General features: G+C 39.0%; 1 protein-coding gene across 6 annotated transcripts; it reads right to left on the reverse strand.

Annotated features, from left to right (window-relative positions):
* Positions 1 to 1241: 1241 nt before the first annotated feature.
* Positions 1242 to 21061, reverse strand: slc12a8 (solute carrier family 12 member 8). Of its 6 annotated transcripts, none has more exons than XM_085250117.1 (15): positions 20960 to 21061; positions 19754 to 19771; positions 19268 to 19408; positions 19008 to 19154; positions 16962 to 17153; positions 16598 to 16829; positions 11070 to 11183; positions 10788 to 10875; positions 8914 to 9001; positions 7774 to 7920; positions 5355 to 6015; positions 5161 to 5258; positions 4946 to 5063; positions 3100 to 3160; positions 1242 to 2826 (listed from the first exon to the last, which is right to left on the reverse strand). In XM_085250117.1, exons 3-15 carry the CDS (start codon positions 19400 to 19402, stop codon positions 2655 to 2657), a joined length of 2253 nt encoding a protein of 750 aa, XP_085106243.1. In that variant the 5' UTR covers positions 19403 to 19408; positions 19754 to 19771; positions 20960 to 21061; the 3' UTR covers positions 1242 to 2654. The 6 variants fall into 6 exon arrangements, with proteins under 6 accessions (XP_085106243.1, XP_085106242.1, XP_085106240.1 ...); XM_085250116.1 differs by having other exon boundaries at positions 19754 to 19819; positions 20960 to 21028; XM_085250114.1 differs by lacking the exon at positions 20960 to 21061 and adding an exon at positions 20297 to 20920 and having other exon boundaries at positions 19754 to 19819.
* Between the last annotated feature and the right edge of the window lie 269 nt (positions 21062 to 21330).

The following is a 21330-nucleotide window of genomic DNA, read 5'->3' on the forward strand; positions in this document are numbered from 1 at the left end:
ATCACTTCTGTTGTTATATAGAGTCTTAACCACAAAGACACCCATCTCTCTCTCTATTTTTTAAAATATTATTTTATTGTTTATTAGTTCGTATCTTGCGATTTATTTCCCCACGGAACTTTTCTTTTCATCATTCAAAACCCTCATATGTTGGCTTTCCAGTTTTCTGTTAGTGCAATCACGTCACAGCAGGTTTTAAAAAAGTGAAAAAATCACGTGGAATTCTCTCAGTAGGTCAGTCCATCTGCTGCAAGAATCCTTGGTCTTCATGTTTACTGCTTAGTTACTCTTTTGTGACTCAGACTGTATGTTTGTAGTCATTGTCAAGCTTTAGAATGAGCTTGTATATACATATCCACAGCACATTCCACTTTTCCAGACATTAAATATTTCTATTTTAGGTAGAGCCAGACTGAACTACCGGGCAGACGTTCATGTGCTCTGGTTGGGATCAGAGGAACATCTGGGGGAATTGGAGTTCGTTTTATGGGTAGAATAACAGATAACTCTTTAGGTGACAAACATTATTTATAGCACATTTTATTCCAAGGGAAACTGTAATTAATATGTACTATTCTGCAGTTCATTTGTTCATTTTTAGGCTATTAAGCAACAAAAAAAAAAAAAAGAGAGAAACATGCATAAATTTGTCTTGACACATAACTGTAAACATAATCAGCCTCTCAAACCAGTGCTGTGCAACACACATTGTTGGAACTTTTGCTTCAGTGACTTTGGTGGTTGGTGCAAACAAAGCAAGCAAACAAATGAAAGATTGTAATTTAATGCACTTTCACCAAACCACAATATTATTATTTTTTTTTTTTATCTTCTGCAGACATTATGCTCTAATCTCATTCCTGCATGACACAAAGCCCAAACATCCTGTAGGTCCAAAAGTGAGTAGAGTTTAGTCCTGTCTCCATCGTGTATTTAATTCCCACTGCTCACATTTCAAGCCATTGTGCATCAACTGAAAGTCACTAACTTTTCCAACCGCACAGGGTTTCTTCTTAGTCACTGCAAAGGCACAAAGCACACCAACCCTTCTACAGCTCAGCCCAGTGATAAGAAAATAAGTAATCAGTAGGTTTACAGGCTTGTGTGCCTGCTGGCGGGCCGTTGCTTTCACAGAAACAGGATAAGAGGAAGTGGTTTTCACAGCTTTGCTCAAACACTGACTCTTGAACTTTGTGATACTTCCAGATCATACTTGTAACTGAAAAAAAACACACCCCAAAAACATTTAGCATGCATTTAATTCACACCATATAGTGTCTTCAAAGGTTTTTGTTTCTTTCTTTTTTTAACCAGGAGAGCTGTTAAAGTGCTTTACACACATGGGAAAAAAAACCCTCATTATTTGATACTTGCTATGAACACATTATACAGACTTGGAATTCAAGTATTTTTAGTCCCTTTGTCACAGGTGTATAACACCAAGCACCTATCCATGCAGTCTACCTTTAAAAACATTTTTTTCAAAAAAACTGATTGTAAAGAGCTCTCTGAATTTGAGTATGGTAGCGTAATAGATATCACTATCACAACAAGTACTTTGTAAAATGTCTCAATATTATTATTGCAAAGCAAAAGCATTTAGGAGCTAAAACAATTCAGGCACATAGTGGTAGACCATGCAAGGTAAGAGCAGGGTTACTGCGTTCTGAGGTGTGAAGGGCATGAAAGTCGCCGACGCCTTACAGACTCAGTGACTGCAGAGCTCCAAACTTCTTAACATCAGCACAAAAACTGTCCACCGAGAGCTTCGTGGCATGGGTTACTAAGGCCGATCAAGATCCTGGCAGGAAGAGCATCCAGCGTAAAACTGTCAAATAAAAACACATGGAGCTAATCACTATGGCAATCCCTTATGAGAAGGGAGCAGCTGAAATTAGCTTTAGGTTTGATTGGAAATAGATCGGCATTTATAGAAGACTTTTGCAGTTTTACAGCCCACACAGCTCCTTGTTCTGTGTATGCAGCAAAATGATAGAGATATTCTATCAATGAGCTGTAGTGAGTGTAAAGTACTTTGCTGTGCTCTGCTGGGTTAGCAGCACCAGAGTTTGTGACAGCAACATACTGAATAAAGTGATTGTGGATTATCAATCATCCTCACCAACCTCTGGACCACTAACTGGACAGGTTATTGGGGCAGAGATTAGCTTTTCATTATTGCTATTATTATTATTTCAACAGCTGTGACAAAAAAAAGTCCCATATATAAGATAGTGTATAGTTTATAGATGACAAATACTTTATGTTTTAAAAGTTTTGCATTTTAAAAGGCCATTTTAGAGTAATGGAACGGCAAAAAAAAACAAACAAAAAAAAAACCCAGTTGAAAATGAAAGAGTTAAAGTTGAAGTTTATATTAAGAGGAAATAATAAATCTCTGCATTTGTCTGTTTGCATGAAAACCTGCACATTTTAGCTATCACCTTTCTCTGATGTATCTTATTCTTCCACATAACCTTTGTGCAAAGCTTTGATTTCCTTGAACCACCACAGGAAAACAATTCGAGCCACTGAGATTCTTAACATGTGAGCAGTATTCTGCCCGTAGTGCAACATGAGACACCGTTTGAGGCAGAAAATGTGGTATTCAGGCTGTCAGCTGCGACGCATAACTGAGGCAGTGTTTAATTCGGTCAGTGAAATGGTGGTTGGACCATATTGTCGGCCCTGATGAACGACGATTGATGACAGCGGTGACGAGAGGCAAAGTCAGCATTTTCCTCCGTCAGCTGCTTGGTTTTCAGCCCCAGAGTCCCAGACAAAGAGGGCGTCACTACGATCTCATCCCGGGGTGATGCTTTTCTACTGAAAGAGAAGAATACACAGAAAAATTAATTTCAGGCGTAACGATGTAGAAAATAATCAAAAACTGAAATCAACACCATTTACAGTTTAAAACTTATGAGGTTTTCGATTTCATTGCAATTTTATAATAAAAGCACTGTCGGATTATGGTTCAGCCATAGAAATAACTCTTAGCAAATTAAACTCACATATAAAACTCAAATTGGCTTCTTCATTATTTAATAGACATCAATGATGCAAGATTTTTCAGTGCATAAATAAAATCATAAATACCTGCAAATGCTACTCAGTGTTGATTTGAACCACGTGAAAAAGCTGAACTGAGCTGCAATTCCTGCAAATTAATCAAAATCCAGACCGTTACGTTTCTACCAGGAAGAAATACATAATTTTCTGCTGTAATAATTTTGCATTCAATGTTGCTAAAATTTTACACCTTTTTCTGCTGTGAGTATCTGAAGCTCTGCCACTACACAGGAGGTAGTAACTGCGCTGTGCCATTGGCAACATCTCCATTTGTGGAACAAATGTCTGACACTTGTTTGACGCTTGTGTTCAAAAATGTCGTGAGTCAGACGGCTGAGGCACGTACTGATGTGGTGAGTTTATTGCACAGATGTAGGGTGTCACATCCAGCTATTCAAGAAATCCTAAGCCACAACAGCTGCCAGGCAAAGAGGCTGCAAGTGAACCTCCCAGCCGACTATGCTACTGGGTCACGTAACGACATATGGTATGGTAACCAAATCTAAATCAGTAAATGTGAGATTGCAGTTTAGGAAGGATTTGGTTGCACATAATGAAATAAAAGTCAACGATCGAATGACACACAATCCCCCCCAAAATAATTAAATAAATACAGGATCAGCAAGTTCAGTTTTGTAACACATTACTTATAGATTGCTTTTACTTTAGATAAATGATGAATGGAAATTATTTCAGTGCTTCACTTCCTTTAAAGAGTGACATAAGTCTTTAAATAAGACTACAGCTTTAAAATATTTTTAAAAAATATTTCAAAGGCCTTATTAAACAACTCAAGATACAGGAAAAGTTATTTGGTTCCCTTTAAATCAGCTATTCTTACTATTCTTCCAGTATGTACACTGCTCAAAAAAAAAATTAAAGGAACACTTTTTAATCTGAGTATAGCATCAAGTCTGCTAAACGTCTGGGATATTGATCAGGTCAGTTAAGTAGCAGAGGGTGTTGTTAACCAGTTTCAGCTGCTTTGGTGTTAATGAAATTAAAAGGAGGGTTTTTTTTCCACGTTTTGAATTTGTCACCACTGACAGCATGAGGTGATACCTGGAGAGATTGTCCAGTCCACTGTTTCCCAGCACAGTCTCAAGAGCATGAAGGAGATTTCAGAAGACAGGCAGTTACTATAGGAGAGCTGAACAGGGCTGTAAAAGATCCTTAACCAATCAGTAGGACGCATGTATTTTTTTGTGCAAGGAGGACCAAGATGAGCACTGCCAGAGCCCTACAAAATTACCTCCAGCAGGCCAGTATTGTGAATGTTTCTGACCAAACAATCAGAAAGAGACTTTATGAGGGTGGCCTAAGGGGTCGACATCATCTAGTGTACCCTGTGTTCAGTGTCTGGCACTCTGGAGACCAATTAGCAATTGCCATAGAATACCAGAATTGGCAGAACCACCAATCGAGCAAATTCTGCCTGAACACATGTGACAGACGTGAAAGACTCTGGAGAAGTTGTGGAGAACATTATGTTTGCCTGTAGCATCATTTAGCCTGAGGGGTTGGATGGTGGGTCAGTGATAGTCTAGGGAAGTATGTCCCTGGAGGAACACACAAATGTCTACACGCTAGCATTGTCACCCTAACTGCCATTAGGTATCAAGATTAAATCCTTTTTTCCCCACTTTGGTGTCTTTTGTTCTTTTTGTGCTTTGTTTTCCTCATACGACTCATTATGCTTGTATTCATGTTTATTTTTTAATAATACAATAATTTATAATTTTAGTCTATGAAGCGCTCAAAAAAGCACTTTAATCTCTGAAGTTTCAAGATCAAGTACAAATATTAAGTGGAGATGAATTTATCCTGAATCCACTTAGTTCTTCTAAAAAGAAAATAAACATGTGGAAATCACCTCTTGGTAGTCCAGGACTTGTTTTCCCGATGTAGAAGAAGAGCAGCAAGGCAAATATTATGTTTGTTAAGGCATAAACCCATTGAATAACAAACATAATCAATATGGAGCTCAATGCCTGAAAGAAAACAAAGGATACGTTCACATTATTCCAAAACTATCAAGAAAGCCATGAGAACAAAATCAAAATATTGTACAGCAAATGTCTGTCATACCCCAATGAGAGCGATCCAGCGGTTACACAACTTTGCATAGAAGGAATTGTGCTTGGGTTGGATTTCAAAGCTTTGGTGTTCTGCTTTATCTCCAGTGCCTGAAAGATTTAAGAAAAGGTCAAACAGGTAGGTAGCTTCTATGATACAGTATATACCTTAATCTATTCTAATGTTTGATAGGTAAATCTGATCACCTGTGCTGTAATTGTGAGTCTCAGCAGGCAAATCCTGCTCAACGTGACCAATATCTTTATAGCCCGTGATTTGAGGCTCCTCTCCAGCCTTGAGCTCTCCTCCTCCACCCGGCCCCTGGTCTTCCTCTGCTAGTGAAGCAGAACTTGTCCCCTCTTCTTTCTCTTCTGAGGAAACACTGGAGTTCGAGTCCAAACCAAAGCTGTCCATTAGCTTCTGCTTAGCAGTAGCCTTTCTGTTCTTGGATGTGTTGTACATGTCTTGCATGCAGGAGGTCTTCTCAGCTGCAGAGTCCACATTTGAAACAGGTGGAAATATCTGGTCCATGTCCCTAGTGAACTCCAGCAGAGTGCCTTTACTCTGCGGACTCCCGCCATCACTGCCATAGTTTGGAAGATTGGCTTGAATCAGTGACGTGCTGCTGTGCCTGGTGGACCTGCGCTGGTTTCTTTTGCCCACTATGGCGGTGTCCCTCTTATCTTTATTCTGAAGGTGGGAGGTCATGGCCACGCTGAAGTAGGAGTAGTCGACAAAGCTGTAGGTGAGCATGAAGTTGATGGTGACGATGGGCGCCAGTACGTTGACTTGGCCGATGAAAATGAAGGCCATTGTCACCAGGCTCGTCAGAAAGATAGCCGCCACCGGGGTCTTGTTTGGGCCTTTCTGTCAGGGAGAAAAGGTCACATGATATTAGCGATTCCTGTTACAATGTACCAAATGCACGTATTGTGTGCCTCTAACTCAACACAATTTGTGTGACAAAGAAAAATGTCTTATTCTTCCTGGGATTTTGTACATTTGCCACAGCTAACCCTTTGCCAAGTAAAATCGATGTTAGTTTTGAGCAAAGGGGGGAAAACACCAATCCAGAGGAACAGAGACACAATGAAAACGAACATAAAGCTGAATCTGAGTTAAATAAAACACCGATGAGTGATCTTTTCCTGCTGTTGTCCACTGAGTTTTCAAAAGTTCATGTTCAGTGTTTGATTTACCAACAAGTAACAATCAGATGATTACTTATTCATGTTGCTGACAAATGTAAGCTTTATAGCTTGAAAAAAGTGGGTCGTATTGAGTAAATTAAAAAAAAATCCATTACACAAAATCTTCCTATGACTTCATCTGGACTTCTTCTGGCCAGTCTGACATGAGATAGCTGTGACGCCCATGAGAAAGCTATTTCGACTTTTAGAAAGGTTCTGGTGCTATTTTTCCATGAGTATGCCTACATTACATTTAATTAAATCAAACACACACTGCATAAATAAAGAATGCGTTTGTGTTTACAACTTAAATAGTGTTCAGCATTCACAATTAAATGAATGGAATAAAACAATGCCCCCAACAATAATTGCTTTTCTCAAAATGGAAAAATGGCTTTAACATGTGGTTTGTTAACTAGTTTGCTTTTATTTCCCAGGTCCTATCTCACTGTTTAAGGAGCACTGCTGTGTGCTGGAGGGCCTCCAGAGCATACAGCGGAGCAGGGCCCTGCCCGTCTCCCTTCCTGCGTTTGTTCTGGGGCTTTGATTTGGGCCAAGATGTCTAGGGCCTCATTCCAGCCTGCTGAGAGAGGTCAGATACTGCTGCCATCCAGAGAAGTCTGAGGAAAACTGGGGTGGAAGAGGTCAGGTTGTTAACGTGACTATGTGTGCATGTGTTTTGCAGCAATGTGTCGTAACTCTTTGATGCAATAAAGTCAGTCCACTCACTTCTGTGGAGTGCTTGCTCTATAATTAGGCAGACCTGTGACCGTGTCCTTCTGAATCCATACACCACAGCCCCCTTTAGAGCCAGACTTAGCACACTTATTCATTTACAATGTATGTGTGTGTTACTTTGGGCAATCAGAGAAACCAACTTCAATCCCAATTACTCTATACAACTTGTATTTGATTCACAGAGTAATACAGTAAGCATGCAGTTACAGAGTACTGCAGTCAAAATGCAATTTGTTATAGTTCAGTTCTAGGGGAATTTCACTGTGTCAAACTTATTCACAGTCATTTTGTGTCTACATGTGGTGTGAAGATATACAGAATGATGATGCCCTCATTTTAATTCAGTCTGCAGATATCTGTTTTAATCAACTAGCACCCTGAAATTAATCTTTGACTAGTTATGGTGACTTCAAGCTACTCTCAAGTTCATCCTCCCCCACGATATGCACACTGACACTGAAAACCAATCCTTAGACTCATAAATCATCCTTTAATGATGAGTCTTTTTGGTGAATCCTTTTTCATTCCAAGTAAGGCAAGCATCAGTTTTAGATGTCATAGTATTGGACGTTATTCTGCATGTAAGGGAATTTAGTAGCTGATGAATACACCTCAGTAATATCAATTGACATCAAAAACACTCTAGCTAATAGTTTTCAGTTCACACATTCCTCCCTTCATGGCTCTATCCACCCACCCCTCTTCCCAAAAAGGCCAGACAGGGAATGACCCTCTCCTGGGCGATGCACTGAAGGATCCTGGGTGCTCCATACAGGCCGCCCATGCAGGAAGCCAGGGAGGAGATGTAGAGGCCCAGCAGAAAGAGGAAACCCACCAAGGAGACCTGGAGGAAGAAGGAAAACAAACAGAGGGTGAAAAAGGATGGGTGGGGATGAGAGCTCACAACAGTTACGCCCAATCCAGTTCCGCTACAGCCAGCCCCTTATAAAAACAATGAGAAATCACCACTGATGGGCAAGTCAAGGACTTGGTCAAAGCAACATCTAATGGTCGTATTTTATTAAAACGTCTAACTCATGTGCGATCATTTTATAATGAATTTGAGATTTTTACCATTTTGCAGTAATGCTATGCTGAATGTTTGCTACACCAAGAGACAAATGATCAGTTTATTTGTTTGGAGCTGGGCAACACTTTCTGAAGACAATTTATGCATTGATTTCTCATTCCCTGTCCTCAAAACAAAACACTGTATATGACCGATTTGTTAGAAGTGCACAGTGCACAAGGCATCAAAGGCCTATTAAAGCTGTATAGTGGAGGCTTTGGCGAAACACATGTTATTGCAACAGGGAAGGCAAGAGAAGACTTTGCTTTTTTTGGTCAGACAATGCCAAACCACCAACTGCACATGTGACGGTGGCATGGCTCTGTGGAAAAAGAGGTGCTAAACGGGGGGATCTGCATGCCCAACATATTCCTATCCTGAAAAACCTGAAATATTAAGCTGCACATTTTCTACATTAAGCAAAAATAAGACTAAATCTTTTAGCACTATAGCAAGTGGTCCTCCCAGTTCTGAAACACTTATGGTTGATAGACTAGACGACACAGTGGTAATCCTCCCCCAACTTTTGAAAATTATTGCTGCCACCCCCCCTCCCAAAAATCCCCACTTCTAAGTCTAAAATTGATAATTATTTCCACATTTGAATATAATATGAATATAATGTTGCTATGCAGTATTATATAGTCAGAACACAAACTAACCACACCACTAACATAGTGAGACACCATGGGAAGTCCCCTTACCTCTCCCCTTTTGTTGGAAGGCCCCCCCTCACAAAGCCGAATGGAAACACAGAGAGGAGTTTACCTTTTCAGCTATCAAGAAGTCACAGCGTAGAGCTTCTCTGGTGCAGATGGCCCCCAGGAGAAAGACAAAGACCAGATACAGGAACCACCTGTGGGTCACCAAAAGTACAGCGCAGAATTACTAACAACTATTGAGTCACAACAAGTGAATGTCTGATAGCGATGCGTTTTTAGAGCGGGTTACTTTTGTTTTCCAGTGAATGGAAAAGAAAAACCCACTCAGTGTACTGAGAAAACCACAAGAGTAAAATCTAAACTTATAGGATTAAACCTTTCTGAAAGATCAATCCACCGAATCGATCAAAGGGTTTTCCTGTACTTTCTATTTCTTAATGTACAATCACTGTAGTCATAGTTAATCTAGTTTAAGTATTGCGTACTGTGGTGTGTAAATTTTTCCATTGTTTTTGTATGTAAGTATACAGTGCCACTAAAGAGTATTTCTCACCCCTTCCTGAGTTGTTGCTTTTTCACATTTATCAAATCTCAGTGTTTCAGATCATCAAACAAGTTTTAATATTAGAAAAAGATAATCAAAGTAAATACAAATTGCAGTTTTTAAATGATGATTTTATTTATTAAGAAGAAAAAGCAAGCCAAACCTACCTGGCTGTGTGTGCAAAAATAATTGTCCCCCCTCTTAAATCAAGAATTACCTGTGATTAACCACATTTTTTGGAAAGTTGAGATCAAATTCAATAGGCAAAATGAATTAGATTAAAAGATCTCAAAAAGCAGCACATCATGCCACGAGCTAAAGAAACTCAAGAACAAATGAGAAACGAAGTCGGCGACATCTGTTCATCCAGAAAGAGTTTCAAAGTCATTTTCTAAGACTGTCTGTGGTTCTCCGGTGAACCACAGAGAGAGCCGTTATCCACAACTGCAGAAAACTGAGAACAGTGGTGCATCTTCCCAGAAGAGGCGGACCTACTACAATTACTCTGAGATCTCATCAACGACTCACCCAGGTGGTCATAAAACAACCCAGAACAACATCTAAAAAACTTCAGGCCTCACTCGCCTAGTCATGGTCAGTGTTTATGATTCAACAATAAGAACACCACTGCTGGCCAAATAGAACACAAAGGCTTGTCTCACATTTGCCAAAAATCATGATCTCCAAGACTTTGGAGAAAATTTTCTGTGGAGTGATGAAAACAAAAGTATAATATTTTGGAAGGTTTGAGTCGCCTTTCCCATGAACAACAGCCAAACACGGTGGTGGTAGTGTGATGGTTTGGGGCTGCTTTGTTGTTTCAGGACCTCGATGGCTTCTGTAGTTCATCACTCTATGAATTGTGCTCTCTACCAGAAAATCCTGAAGGAGAATGTCCGGCCATCAGTTCGTCAGTTCGTGCACTAAAGCGCACACACACTTGTGTTAGGCAGCAGGACAATGATCCAAAACACACCAGCAAGTCCACCTTCTTAATGTCTCACAAGACAAAAATGAAAGTTGTGGAGAGGTCTACCCAAAGTTTTGACTTATATCCAATTGAAATGCTTTGACATAACCTTATACAATCCATTTGTACCCCAAAAACCCTCCAATGTTGTTGAATCACAGCAGTTCTGCAAGTTCTGCCAGTTATCACAAATGCTTGATTGCAGTTATTGCAACTAAGGATGACACAACCAACTACTGGGTTTATTGGGAAATTACTTTTTCACACAGGGCAGGTAGGATTGAACTGCATGTATATTTACTCAGGCTATTTTTGCCTAATGTTAAACTTTGTTTGATGATCTGAAACATTTAAATGTGAATTTGATAGATATGGAAAAAACAAGAACTTGTGCAGAGGGTAAATACTGTTTGACAGCACTGTATAGATATGTGTATGTTTTAGTGGATTTGGGGGGTTGTCGTACGAGGTGAAGACAGCTGCTAGTGTTCCCACGGGGATGTTGTGCTCAGGTCGCTGAAGGTCTGAGCTCATGTTGAAGCCTGCCATAACCCCTACAACACACACAAAGATGGGCAAACCACAAAATGTACACAAGGTGCTTGTCAACGCAAACTTCATTTTTACATTGCATATGAAGCAAAGAATGATAAGCAGGATTTGAATGTTTGCATGCTTTTCCTATTCTGGGATTTTCTTTTTGTGTGAAATACAGAAATCTAAAAGAAGTTGTTGAGGATCTACTCACCTGTAGCAGCAGGGAAGAAAACCCCAAATACTGTAAAGAAGTTTTCCCCAGTGGTATAATCTGGCATAGTGTTGCTACTGAGCAGCCCAGCTGAATAACCAATGAAACCGTGCTCTGAAAGTGGAGACAAACTCACATAAAGCACATCAATACAGAAAGGCATGTGAGAATTACCAGCATTTCTTCACTGAGTAAACAGTTGTGAACATTAAATGATGATGAAGGAGGAAGAAACTATGCAAACTCCATTAGCTAGAGGTATGAAAATTAGTTTCAGCTCTTTCTTTAGACATGAAAAGTCAGCTCTCTGTTAGGCTTTTACTTATGTATCAATATTTTAGGCAACAAACACACAATCCCAGGCTGTAAATGACTCATAACAAGAATACTTAACTTTCTATCTTATGTAACATTCATCTGTTTGAAATCAGTTCATGAAGGGACACATAGCAGCTCCACCTGGAATAATGATGGTTATTTCTCTAGTGCATAAGGGAATAAACTGGTTTAAAAATAAAGAAGAAGAAACATTTGCTTCTTTAACATGTTTAAGGAACAATTATAATAATGAGTTTCTATTTCTCACTTCCTATTAATACAACCCAACAAATGTTGCAGTCTAGTCCAATCTTAAAATGTTTGTAGCTGCTACATAGGGCCAGCAGTTACCTTATGATTTTAAAACACATCACTCTCACAAATTGATTAATAATGTGTTCTTAGATTAATAAGCAGTCACCATATTTGGCCTTTTCCTGACTTTTTAAGCTACGCTTTGTGCAGAAAATTAGATCAACTGTATAAGAAATCACAGCATACAGAAAGGAAAAACATAGAGCACTATATACCAGGTGTTTGAACAGTACAGCATTACATTTGCATAGTCATTAGAGCCCTCCATAACTCAACAACATCTGCATCATAGTCAGCAATATAACACCAAGTAAATAAATGCTGCAAAGACTATTTCAGTCAAAATAAATGGCAACAACAACAACCGGTGACACCTTTCAAATCTACAGACTAAAGACATGCCGGGATGGCTCTAGGTCAAGTCAGTTTGCTGAATGTGTGAAGGCGGCCATTTAAACTACGCAGTCTGAAGGACCCGCCTATGTTACAAAACCGGACATTTCCCACTTGGTTATCTTGTGATGGGAAAGAATGTGTTCTCTCAGATTAATGACATGTTTATCCAAAAGGAAGTTACCACCCTTTTCAGAAGCTCAGCAGCTTCCAAGTTTGGGAGAAAGAATGAAAGTGAGCAAGAGAGGGAGACAGAGAGCGGGAGGAAAGAGCGAGAAAGGGAGAGACACATAGAGAGAGAGAGAGAGAGAGAAAAGAATGCTCATTTTTTCCTTTTGTTTTACAAAAGGCCAAAAGAAAAGGCCTGGATACACTCTCTGTTCCAGCTTTGTATGATCTCTAGCATATGCGTTTAATGAGGTCAAAAAAGCTAAAAAAAACTCCCGTTCACTTTGTGACCCACTAGGATCGCCCTCTATCCAAACAATCATGATCTAACAAACCCAGGGCAGCCAGTGTCAAACTGCATCAAGAGCACCCCACCCATATTACAACATCATAGTCCAACATCCAAGTGGGCTCAACTCTGCCAGCTCTCACGGCTAAGCCCTCCAAGTACTTATTTTGGAGCATTCACATATTCATTACACTTTAATATAAAATCCTTATATGTACTACATTCACTGCAAATTGTCCCCCTCATTTTCTCTAGGAATAATAACAATGATAGGCTGGCAAAGATTTGTGTTGGGCCCTGTTGCAAACTACACCTCATTTTAAAAACTACAGCATCATAAGACTTCACACAAGATCCAGAGACCCCGTTTAAGCCATTGTGTATTACTTTGGTTGTATTGGCAGTGTGTTTGACATCACTGCCAAGTTGAAAAATGAAGTTGCCAAGCAGAAGCTTTAAACAAGGTGGATTAAAAATCTGATGGTACTTTTCTGCATTCGTTAATTATGTATCTACAAGATCCTCAACACCACTACCTGAAATAAAGACCCAAACTATGACAGAGCCTCCTCTGTGTTTTACAGATGGCTGTAGACACTCACTGTTGTTCATCTCTCCTGACCTCCTCTAAACATGCCCATAATGATTTCAACCAAAGATTTCACATTTGGATTCAGGTTTCACACATAAATCCAGTTCTTGTGCAATTTTGCATACTTTAGCCTTTCTTCCCCATTTCTTTTCCTTAAAAAAAAATGACTTCTTGACAGCTGCCCTTCCACTGAAACCATTTCCTACAAGGTCCGTGTTAAATCATTCTTCTGAAAATGGTCAGGCACAAGGACTGGACTAAATATGAGTGAAAAAGCAATGAAATCTCTGAAGAACAACTCTAAAAGTCCTTTAGAAAACCTGGAGAACTATTTCTCAAGACCATCCACCTATTTATCCATAAGAGGTGACTCAAGACTTTTGCATAGTATTGTAAAAGTAATATTAAAATGTGTATGAAGGAAACTTTGACCATAGATGTCCACAATATATAATATTATACCCCGGAGCTTTCCCAGTTTCCAAATAAGTAAAGTCATCTAATTACCATAATTAACTGACAATTGCTTGCTTTATGTGGGGCCTTCTTTATGAAGTTTGCAGCGTGCAAGCAACCATTATTACCCCAAATATTTATTCATCAAAGAATCCAATATATAATACTGAATCAGAAGGTAACTCCCACTAGGCTGATGATCCTTTTTAATACACAGCTAGAAGACTTGTCCTGACACGTCTTCAATTTGATCCATAGCATTTTGTAGAGATGTAGAGCTTTATAAGCCTATTTACTATGTTTCCAGCTCGAGCTAAGGCAAGAATGTCTTCATTCCAGTTTACTTATTCTGTATCGAGCAAGTTTACAGGCAGAGTGGGGCTCATTTCTGAGTTGACCATGCCTCTGAATGTGTAGTTAGATTACATGAACATCTGAGGCCTCTCCCTCAGTCTGAATGACCTCTTACACTCCCACACTAACTTACATAAATTGCCGTGCATGTTGCATAGGCTGTGAGTTTACAGAGGTGGAGCAGGTCCTGCTGGGATGATCGAGAACTATATATTATAGTAAGAATCACAGGGAGAGATGATGTGGTGGTCTCTGGAGTAGCAGCAGGCTTCAGATCTCAGTTCCGGCTCTCTCTCTTTGTCATTTTCCAAAAATGTGGGTGAGTCTGGTTAACACCCTAAACCCCAGACCCAAGGAGCACATTATGGCTTCCTTTTCTGTGGGGAATAGACTTCAAGTATAAGGACAGGGTGAGGCGTGTCAGAGCGTAATTCAACGATGCACCACAATCAGAAGGGTTTGTGGTTAAACTGTTTGGTTGCAGAGACAATACATGGGCGGCATTACTGTCAGAATAATTTACTGTGCTTACAGACTTGTGAACTATTCAGGACTATGTTACATGCTGCAGTTATGCAACACTTTAATTTTAACTCCAACTCTTACAGTGCTGCAAAAAGGACTTGCTGCAATCCACTTCTTTGACATTTTAGTGAATGGGAAAACCAGGTTTGTAAGTCAAGAGTTCATATACATAGATACTTAAATAGATAGAAACACTCCTAAATTCATCTTAATGATTACTAACAATTAACATGGGATGGTCAAAGCCAACACCCGATATCTGTGATTTTTGTTGCTAGGGATAAAAGTTAGTGAAACATTACAGGGGCAAAACATTAGAATTAAAACCAACTCTGATAATTTTCTGCTGATTGACAATCTGTGAACTCTAAACTTTGCCTTTCTGATCATGACAGAGGTGGAAAATACTGATTGCAGTGTTTACAAAGGCAATATCTGCCAAACATATTAGCAATCATGTCCATAGAAAGTGAAATTTTGATGGAATATGTGGTTAACCAGACATGCCTAAGCTGTGATAGAGCTACACAATGGCGTGTGAAAATTGGGGACATGTTATCAAACTATGACCACATGCTTTTGGCGGTGGCTCCTTTCCTCCAGGATGTGTCTCAGTGTTCAGTGAGTTCATGTTAATCTGGGCCGTTTCAGCTAGCATGGAGACCTGCTGGTCCTCTGCCAACCATTAGGTCACCAAAACACACACAGAGCTGTTCTTAATTGGAAAAATCTGGAGTGGTCATTATGGCTGGTTGTACAGATCTTAAGGGCTGAAAACTGGTCTCTACCAAGTGTGCTTTAAACAAGACTGGGAGTTGGGAGGTGTAGAGCAGTAGGCAGTCTGGTTTTAATTTCACCTGAAGTAGTCGAGCTAAATCCAACAAAAACTAACAAGACAGGTAAGGTAATCTCTCCGTTTTAAAAAAAATGTATGAATGTTTTATCATGTGTGTGAGAACTCTTGGGTCTTGTGTGAAATGTGTTGTTCAAAGACTGATTTGACTCCTGGAACACTTTTTTCTTCCTACTCGGCAGGAAGTTGATAATCAGTGAGAACAGGAAATGTAGGGAAGGACTTCCTGGAGGTCAACAAAAAAAGACCCCCTCCACCGCACCCAAAAAAAATACTCACAATAATAATAAAATTAAAAAAAAAAAATAAATTAATTTTCAAACTTAAAATCTCAAAATACAACATAACAATACACATTAACTAATCGCTAAAGTGTGAAAGAAATAAACAGGTTAATGGACAGAGGAATGTCTGTAAAATAAGTAAAATAAGTGATACTGCAGCTACACCTACTGACTAAAACAGGTCACAACAGGTCCCCACACTCCTTCCATCACACTGCCTCTTTGGAAGCCCCCCCCCACCCCGAAAATTTAATAGTGAGTTATGGAGAATGAGATATAAAAAAAACAAATACAGCATAATAAAGTATTGGTATTTATAACTGGAAACACTAGTGTTCCCTGCAACATGAGCCAGGCTTCTCTTTATATTCTACTAGAGATCTGGTACTCAAACACTCAAAGAGTCAAAGGCAGCTTCAGCTCTAGATGTTTTGTGTACTAATGCTTTTTAAATCGTTAAAGCCTGAATCATCACATAATTGCCAGAAGATTCTGAATTTATTGAGCTATTTAACAAATTTCTTTAAAAATAATTAATTAAATTTTAATTTCCACACATGAATTTTAGTCTGCATCGTATTTCTTGCATCTGGCATTTTTTCAAATTGCTTAAAAATGTATTGTGCAATTTATTTAGGTGTTTTTCAGGGTGGGGGAAAAATGACACTGATGATGTGTGAGTCTCAAAAACTCACAAAAAATTGTATGTATCAAATAATATATAGTAGGTGTTTATTAACAGCAAACAATACTTAAAAGCCATGTTGGATTTTTACAGAAATTAAGAGTCAAATTAAAGACTCTACTACAACTACTTCTGACCAGCAGCCATCCTAGCCTCCTAATTTCCCCACAAATCTTCCTAATGCATGAAAAAATGTAACTATAACTGTGACTGTCTCTCGTCTTTGATACAGTAACCGATTGTTGATTTTTTTGTTTGTTTCTCGTTTTCATTGTGATCATAGTGATGGTCGTTACCTGGGTCAAGGTGTGTGAATGTGCCAATGACAAAGTCCAGGGTAGAGATGGCCAGAACAGCCAGGAGGAGCAGCTGAAGTCTGACAATCCACTTGACACCAGCCAAGTTGATTCCAAGCAGACCTAGCAGCACTGCTGCTGACATGCAGCGCACCGCCCACTGAGTCTGAAGACCCAGCAGTTCTGCCACTGACTCGGAGAACCCCGTGATGTACATCGCCCCAGCGACGCACTGCAGAGTGGTAGAGAGCATTAATAGTGACACGAGATAGAAGGAAGGAAATTCAGTTTGTGCATTCCATGATTTTCTTAAGGGATAAAATATTACAAACAAACAATTTTAGCGGTGTTCAAATTCACTCACCTGCCCAAACACATAAAGGAGGCCAACAGTGCCCCCGACCCTTCCCCCTAGGATGGTAGAGATCATGGAGTAGATTCCTCCACTCCCAACACCACAGTGTTCAGACACTCCGATTCCTGACATAACTGTCACTAAAGCAACCAACACAACCATGGAGACGAGAACCATCCCAAGCAGCACTCCTGTGTTCCCCTGGATAATGTTAGGAAACAGCAAAGATCCAAAGTACAGAGTGATCACTGCACAAACTACACCACAATATGCATCTGCAGTTGTGAACTGGATATATTTGGGCCAATATACCACCTGTATTGTACACATCTTCTGCACATGACATCCTGCTCTGTTTAGTGCTTTGTATTCAGTTCATTTAAATAATCCTATCTTCACCTTTTTCTCCATTCTCTCGCATTTTTTTAATCACTCCTCTTTTCTCCTCCTTGTATTTGTTTACAGTGTTCTATCTAATAGAAAAAAAGAGACATGCAGATGCTATACAGGTGTGGTGGACCAGCACTTTTTTATTTTATTTGCTCAGACATTTCTGATAAGATGCGTCTCTCTCTGAAAGAGAAACCCTGTTTTCCACACAGCAAACTATATTTTAGCTGTCAAGCTAAGGCCAAACGGATGTAGCAATTACAATCACTGGGTCTCTTTGTAGCTGTGTCCTGTGATGACACATGGCTATTACAGTGTTCTGGATCAATTGTCATGATGACACATACTTAACTATATGTGAAGCTAAAAACTGTGCTAAAAAATGTGGATGAGCTGAAAGCAGAAAGCCAAACATGAAGCTAAGCCATTATGAAGTATAAAAATGAAAACATACAAAATAAAATTTGGTGATTAGTGATTTATTTTTGATTCTTTAGTCTGCTACTACAGTGCTGTGAAAAGTATTTACCCTCTTCCTAGATGTCTGTGTTTTGCATATTTGTCACACTTAAATGTTTCACATAATCAGATAAATTGTAATAATAGACAGTGGTAACTGGAGCATTATGGCATAATCTTTGGCATAATCTAAAGAAACTCAAGAACGGATGAGAAACCAAGTCACTGACATCTGTAAGTCTTATGGAGTGAATTTGGGACTCCAGTGGAACCACGGTCAAAGCAATTATCCACAAAGACAGATAATTTGGATATTTGGATCAGTGGTATACCATGTCAGGAGGGGCCAGCTGACCACAATTAGTCTAAGAGAGCATCGATGACTCATCCAGGAGGTCACAAAAGAACCCAGAACAACATTTAAAGAACTGCCTCACTTGCCTTAAGGTCAATAAGAAAAAAACTGGACAAAAAATGGCATCCATGAAGAGTTCCAACCACAGCCGAGCAATAAAACCACAAAGGCTCGTCTCATGTTTGCCAGAAAAAATCTTGATGGAAAAATATTCTGTGGACTGATAAGACAAAAGCAGAACTCTTTGGAAGGCTTGAGTCTTGTTACATCTGATGTCAAACTAACACAGCATTTCATAAAAACAACCTCATACCAACAGTCAAACATAGCGGTGGTAGTGTGATTCATGCTTTAGCATGTCCGGTCATGCTTAAAAACATTCAGGGCAGCTGAATTAAAACAATTCTGAAAAGAAGGTTGAGACAACAATTCCTCCGTAGTGATGCCAAAGACTTATTGCCAGTTATCACAAATGCTTGATTGCAGTTCTTACTACCAAGGATGACACAACCAGTTATTAGGTTCAGGGGAAATTACTTTATCACAAAGGGCCATGAGAAAAAAAAAACCCTTAAGAACTGCATTTATTTTCACTCAGGTATTTTGTCTGAGCTGAAATATTTAAACATGACAAATACGCAAAAATAAGAAATCAAGAAGTGAAAAATCCTTTTCCACTGCAGTGTATCCACCATGCACGGTTATTAGACTCATATTTAAAGCCCCATTATGGCAGTTGCATTTAACAGAATTCAGCCTTTTAGCATCTTATTAGCGTGGGGAGAGTTTAAAGTGGATTAGCTGTTCTATTACCTACAATACACAAAGTGAAAGATAGTCTGTTTACTAACCACCAGGTAGCCAGTACGCAGGAACAGAACCACACCAAAGATGTTGATCATGCAGGTGGTGAAGACTCCATCCCAGGTGCCAAAAAGCACCGGCTCCCACACAAATACTTTGATCCTCCACCATGGCTGATTAGACTGCTGAAAACCCTAAACACAGAAATACAACCGTAGCAGCACTGGCTTATCTGAAGTCACTTTAACAACAGCCTGCAATGATCCTACAAATTGTTTCATTTGAGCTGACACACTGAACATCTTGCCTTTGCATCTTCATGGAACAGATCTTGAATATGTGTGTTTTCTTTAGTATCATCAGATTCTCCCTTCAACAGGCCTGTCTCAGCTCTTTCCTGCTCACAGGTGTACACCGTCCAACCGGCTGGCAGGGTTTCCATTGCAGCCTGGAGAGTTACAGTGTTTATATTTACAGGCTGGATGTAAAACAACAAAATAAAATCTGCATTTTAATATTGAAAAACTTTTTTGATCACATACTACTAGATTCACTCTAAAAGACATATAGTGTACCAAAATAATGGTCTTAGTGAGTTACTGGATGCTAGAGGTACAGTGCTTAACAAATGTATTACATCACCACCCAATGTAAGGTCTGTGCCCTAAAATAACAATATTGGTAAGAACCAAAAATCAGTTTCAATAATGGTTAACCCATCCGCATTTTTAAAGCTAAAATATCATTATAATGTTATCTATGAGTTTTGAAATTTACAAATTTTCCAACTTACAGTTAATTCCCGGCACTCCTGAATAAAAAAAAAAGTTTTAGAGGTTTAAAGTCCAGGATTTCACATCTGGGGGGAAAAAAGTCAATACAGTTTGTTTTAAATAACAATATATTTTTAAATTTAAACACGTTTGTGACAGATTTGTCAAATATTCTAATTTATATTTTAGAACATTTCTGTCTTAAACGTGTATTTTATAAGAAGTAATCCCCCGAGAAGACAAAAAACCCACCCCAAAACAGAAAATACCCCCAAACATATTTTACATAATGATGTACTATCATGTATATGATTTTTCCTCGGCAAATATCGTAAAGTGTAGACTTAAAACTAGAAAAAGGAATAAGAGGATAAAACATGTATAATATCCCAATTAAAACATCCGATAAAACTGGATTTCCTTCTTACTTACTAGTCTAATACATTTCCGTTCAGAAACTACTGAGAAATTGAAATATCACAGCATGTTACTGGGTAATTCTGGCATGCCGCATTCAAAACACTCATAATTGTGAAGATATATAATCTATGATTGGAGCATACGGTTTTTCCTGGCATAGTAAACAGTACGGTAGCACAGGCATTTGTAGCGGTCGTCTTGGAAAGAATAGCACTGTTTATCCTGGTTAAACAGCAACAGGTGCAGCTTGAGGACACCCGGATGCAGCAGGGTGTGCTCCTCTGCGATGCGACAAACAGTAAATAGTTGTTAGCGTCACTGCTTTTACCTCAGAGGCTTCTGTTTCCAGATAAATAAACGAAGAATTATAACAAACATGTGAATTCATTGTTTCCTAGTTAGAAAACAAAATGTTGAAATGAATGATAACAATAATAATAGTTATGTTTATGGAAAGACAGCATATCAGAAAGTGTAATCAATTTCAAAATAAGCTCCTGGTGATATACGCTATTATGAAAACCGAGATGTGCTCTAGTCTTAAAATTGGCAGTTTTCTCAATAGAGTTTGGTGTGAGTGGCGGTCTTCTTTCAAACAGCTTCTTAGCTAGATTAACTCAGCGACACCTTACCTTTCACAATCTCATTTCATCCACTGCTTGTAATTTTTTTTAAAAAAAATTAAAGAAAAAATAAATCCATTCCACTTTCCCACTTTTCTTTAAATCCTCTCAGTATTACAACGTGTTCGTCATATGGATACGTCAGCTGCCAGCAGGCAACTTAGGCATGCGGTTACTGCTCACCTTTCCGGGATGTGTTGGAGCATTTGCACAAGGATCTCGTGTTTGCTTTGGCAAGTCTTGCAGCAGGTAATGCTAGTAATGATTAGCTGAAAAATGCATCCACATGGATTTGATCCTTTTTATGGAGTTATTTCCTGAAACACGTTTGAATTTCAGACTGTGGGGATGTTTTCTGAGTCTTATTCCAGTCAATAAGTTACCAATCAGATCAGAAAACACATCAGTCTAAACACATATTCAAAAATAAATAAGAGAAAACAAAACTTGGAAGAGTTTCCCTGTACAGTGACACAATGAAAATATTTTACATTTTCATGGTTTAAGATGATTATGTCAAGCATTCGTATGGCCATCTTTCATCACAGTCTGAA

This window comes from Mchenga conophoros, linkage group LG16, assembly GCF_057382185.1.
Source record: "Mchenga conophoros isolate Kocher_MC1m ecotype Shallow Benthic linkage group LG16, M_conophoros_male_GT1.1, whole genome shotgun sequence".
Lineage (NCBI taxonomy): Eukaryota > Metazoa > Chordata > Actinopteri > Cichliformes > Cichlidae > Mchenga > Mchenga conophoros.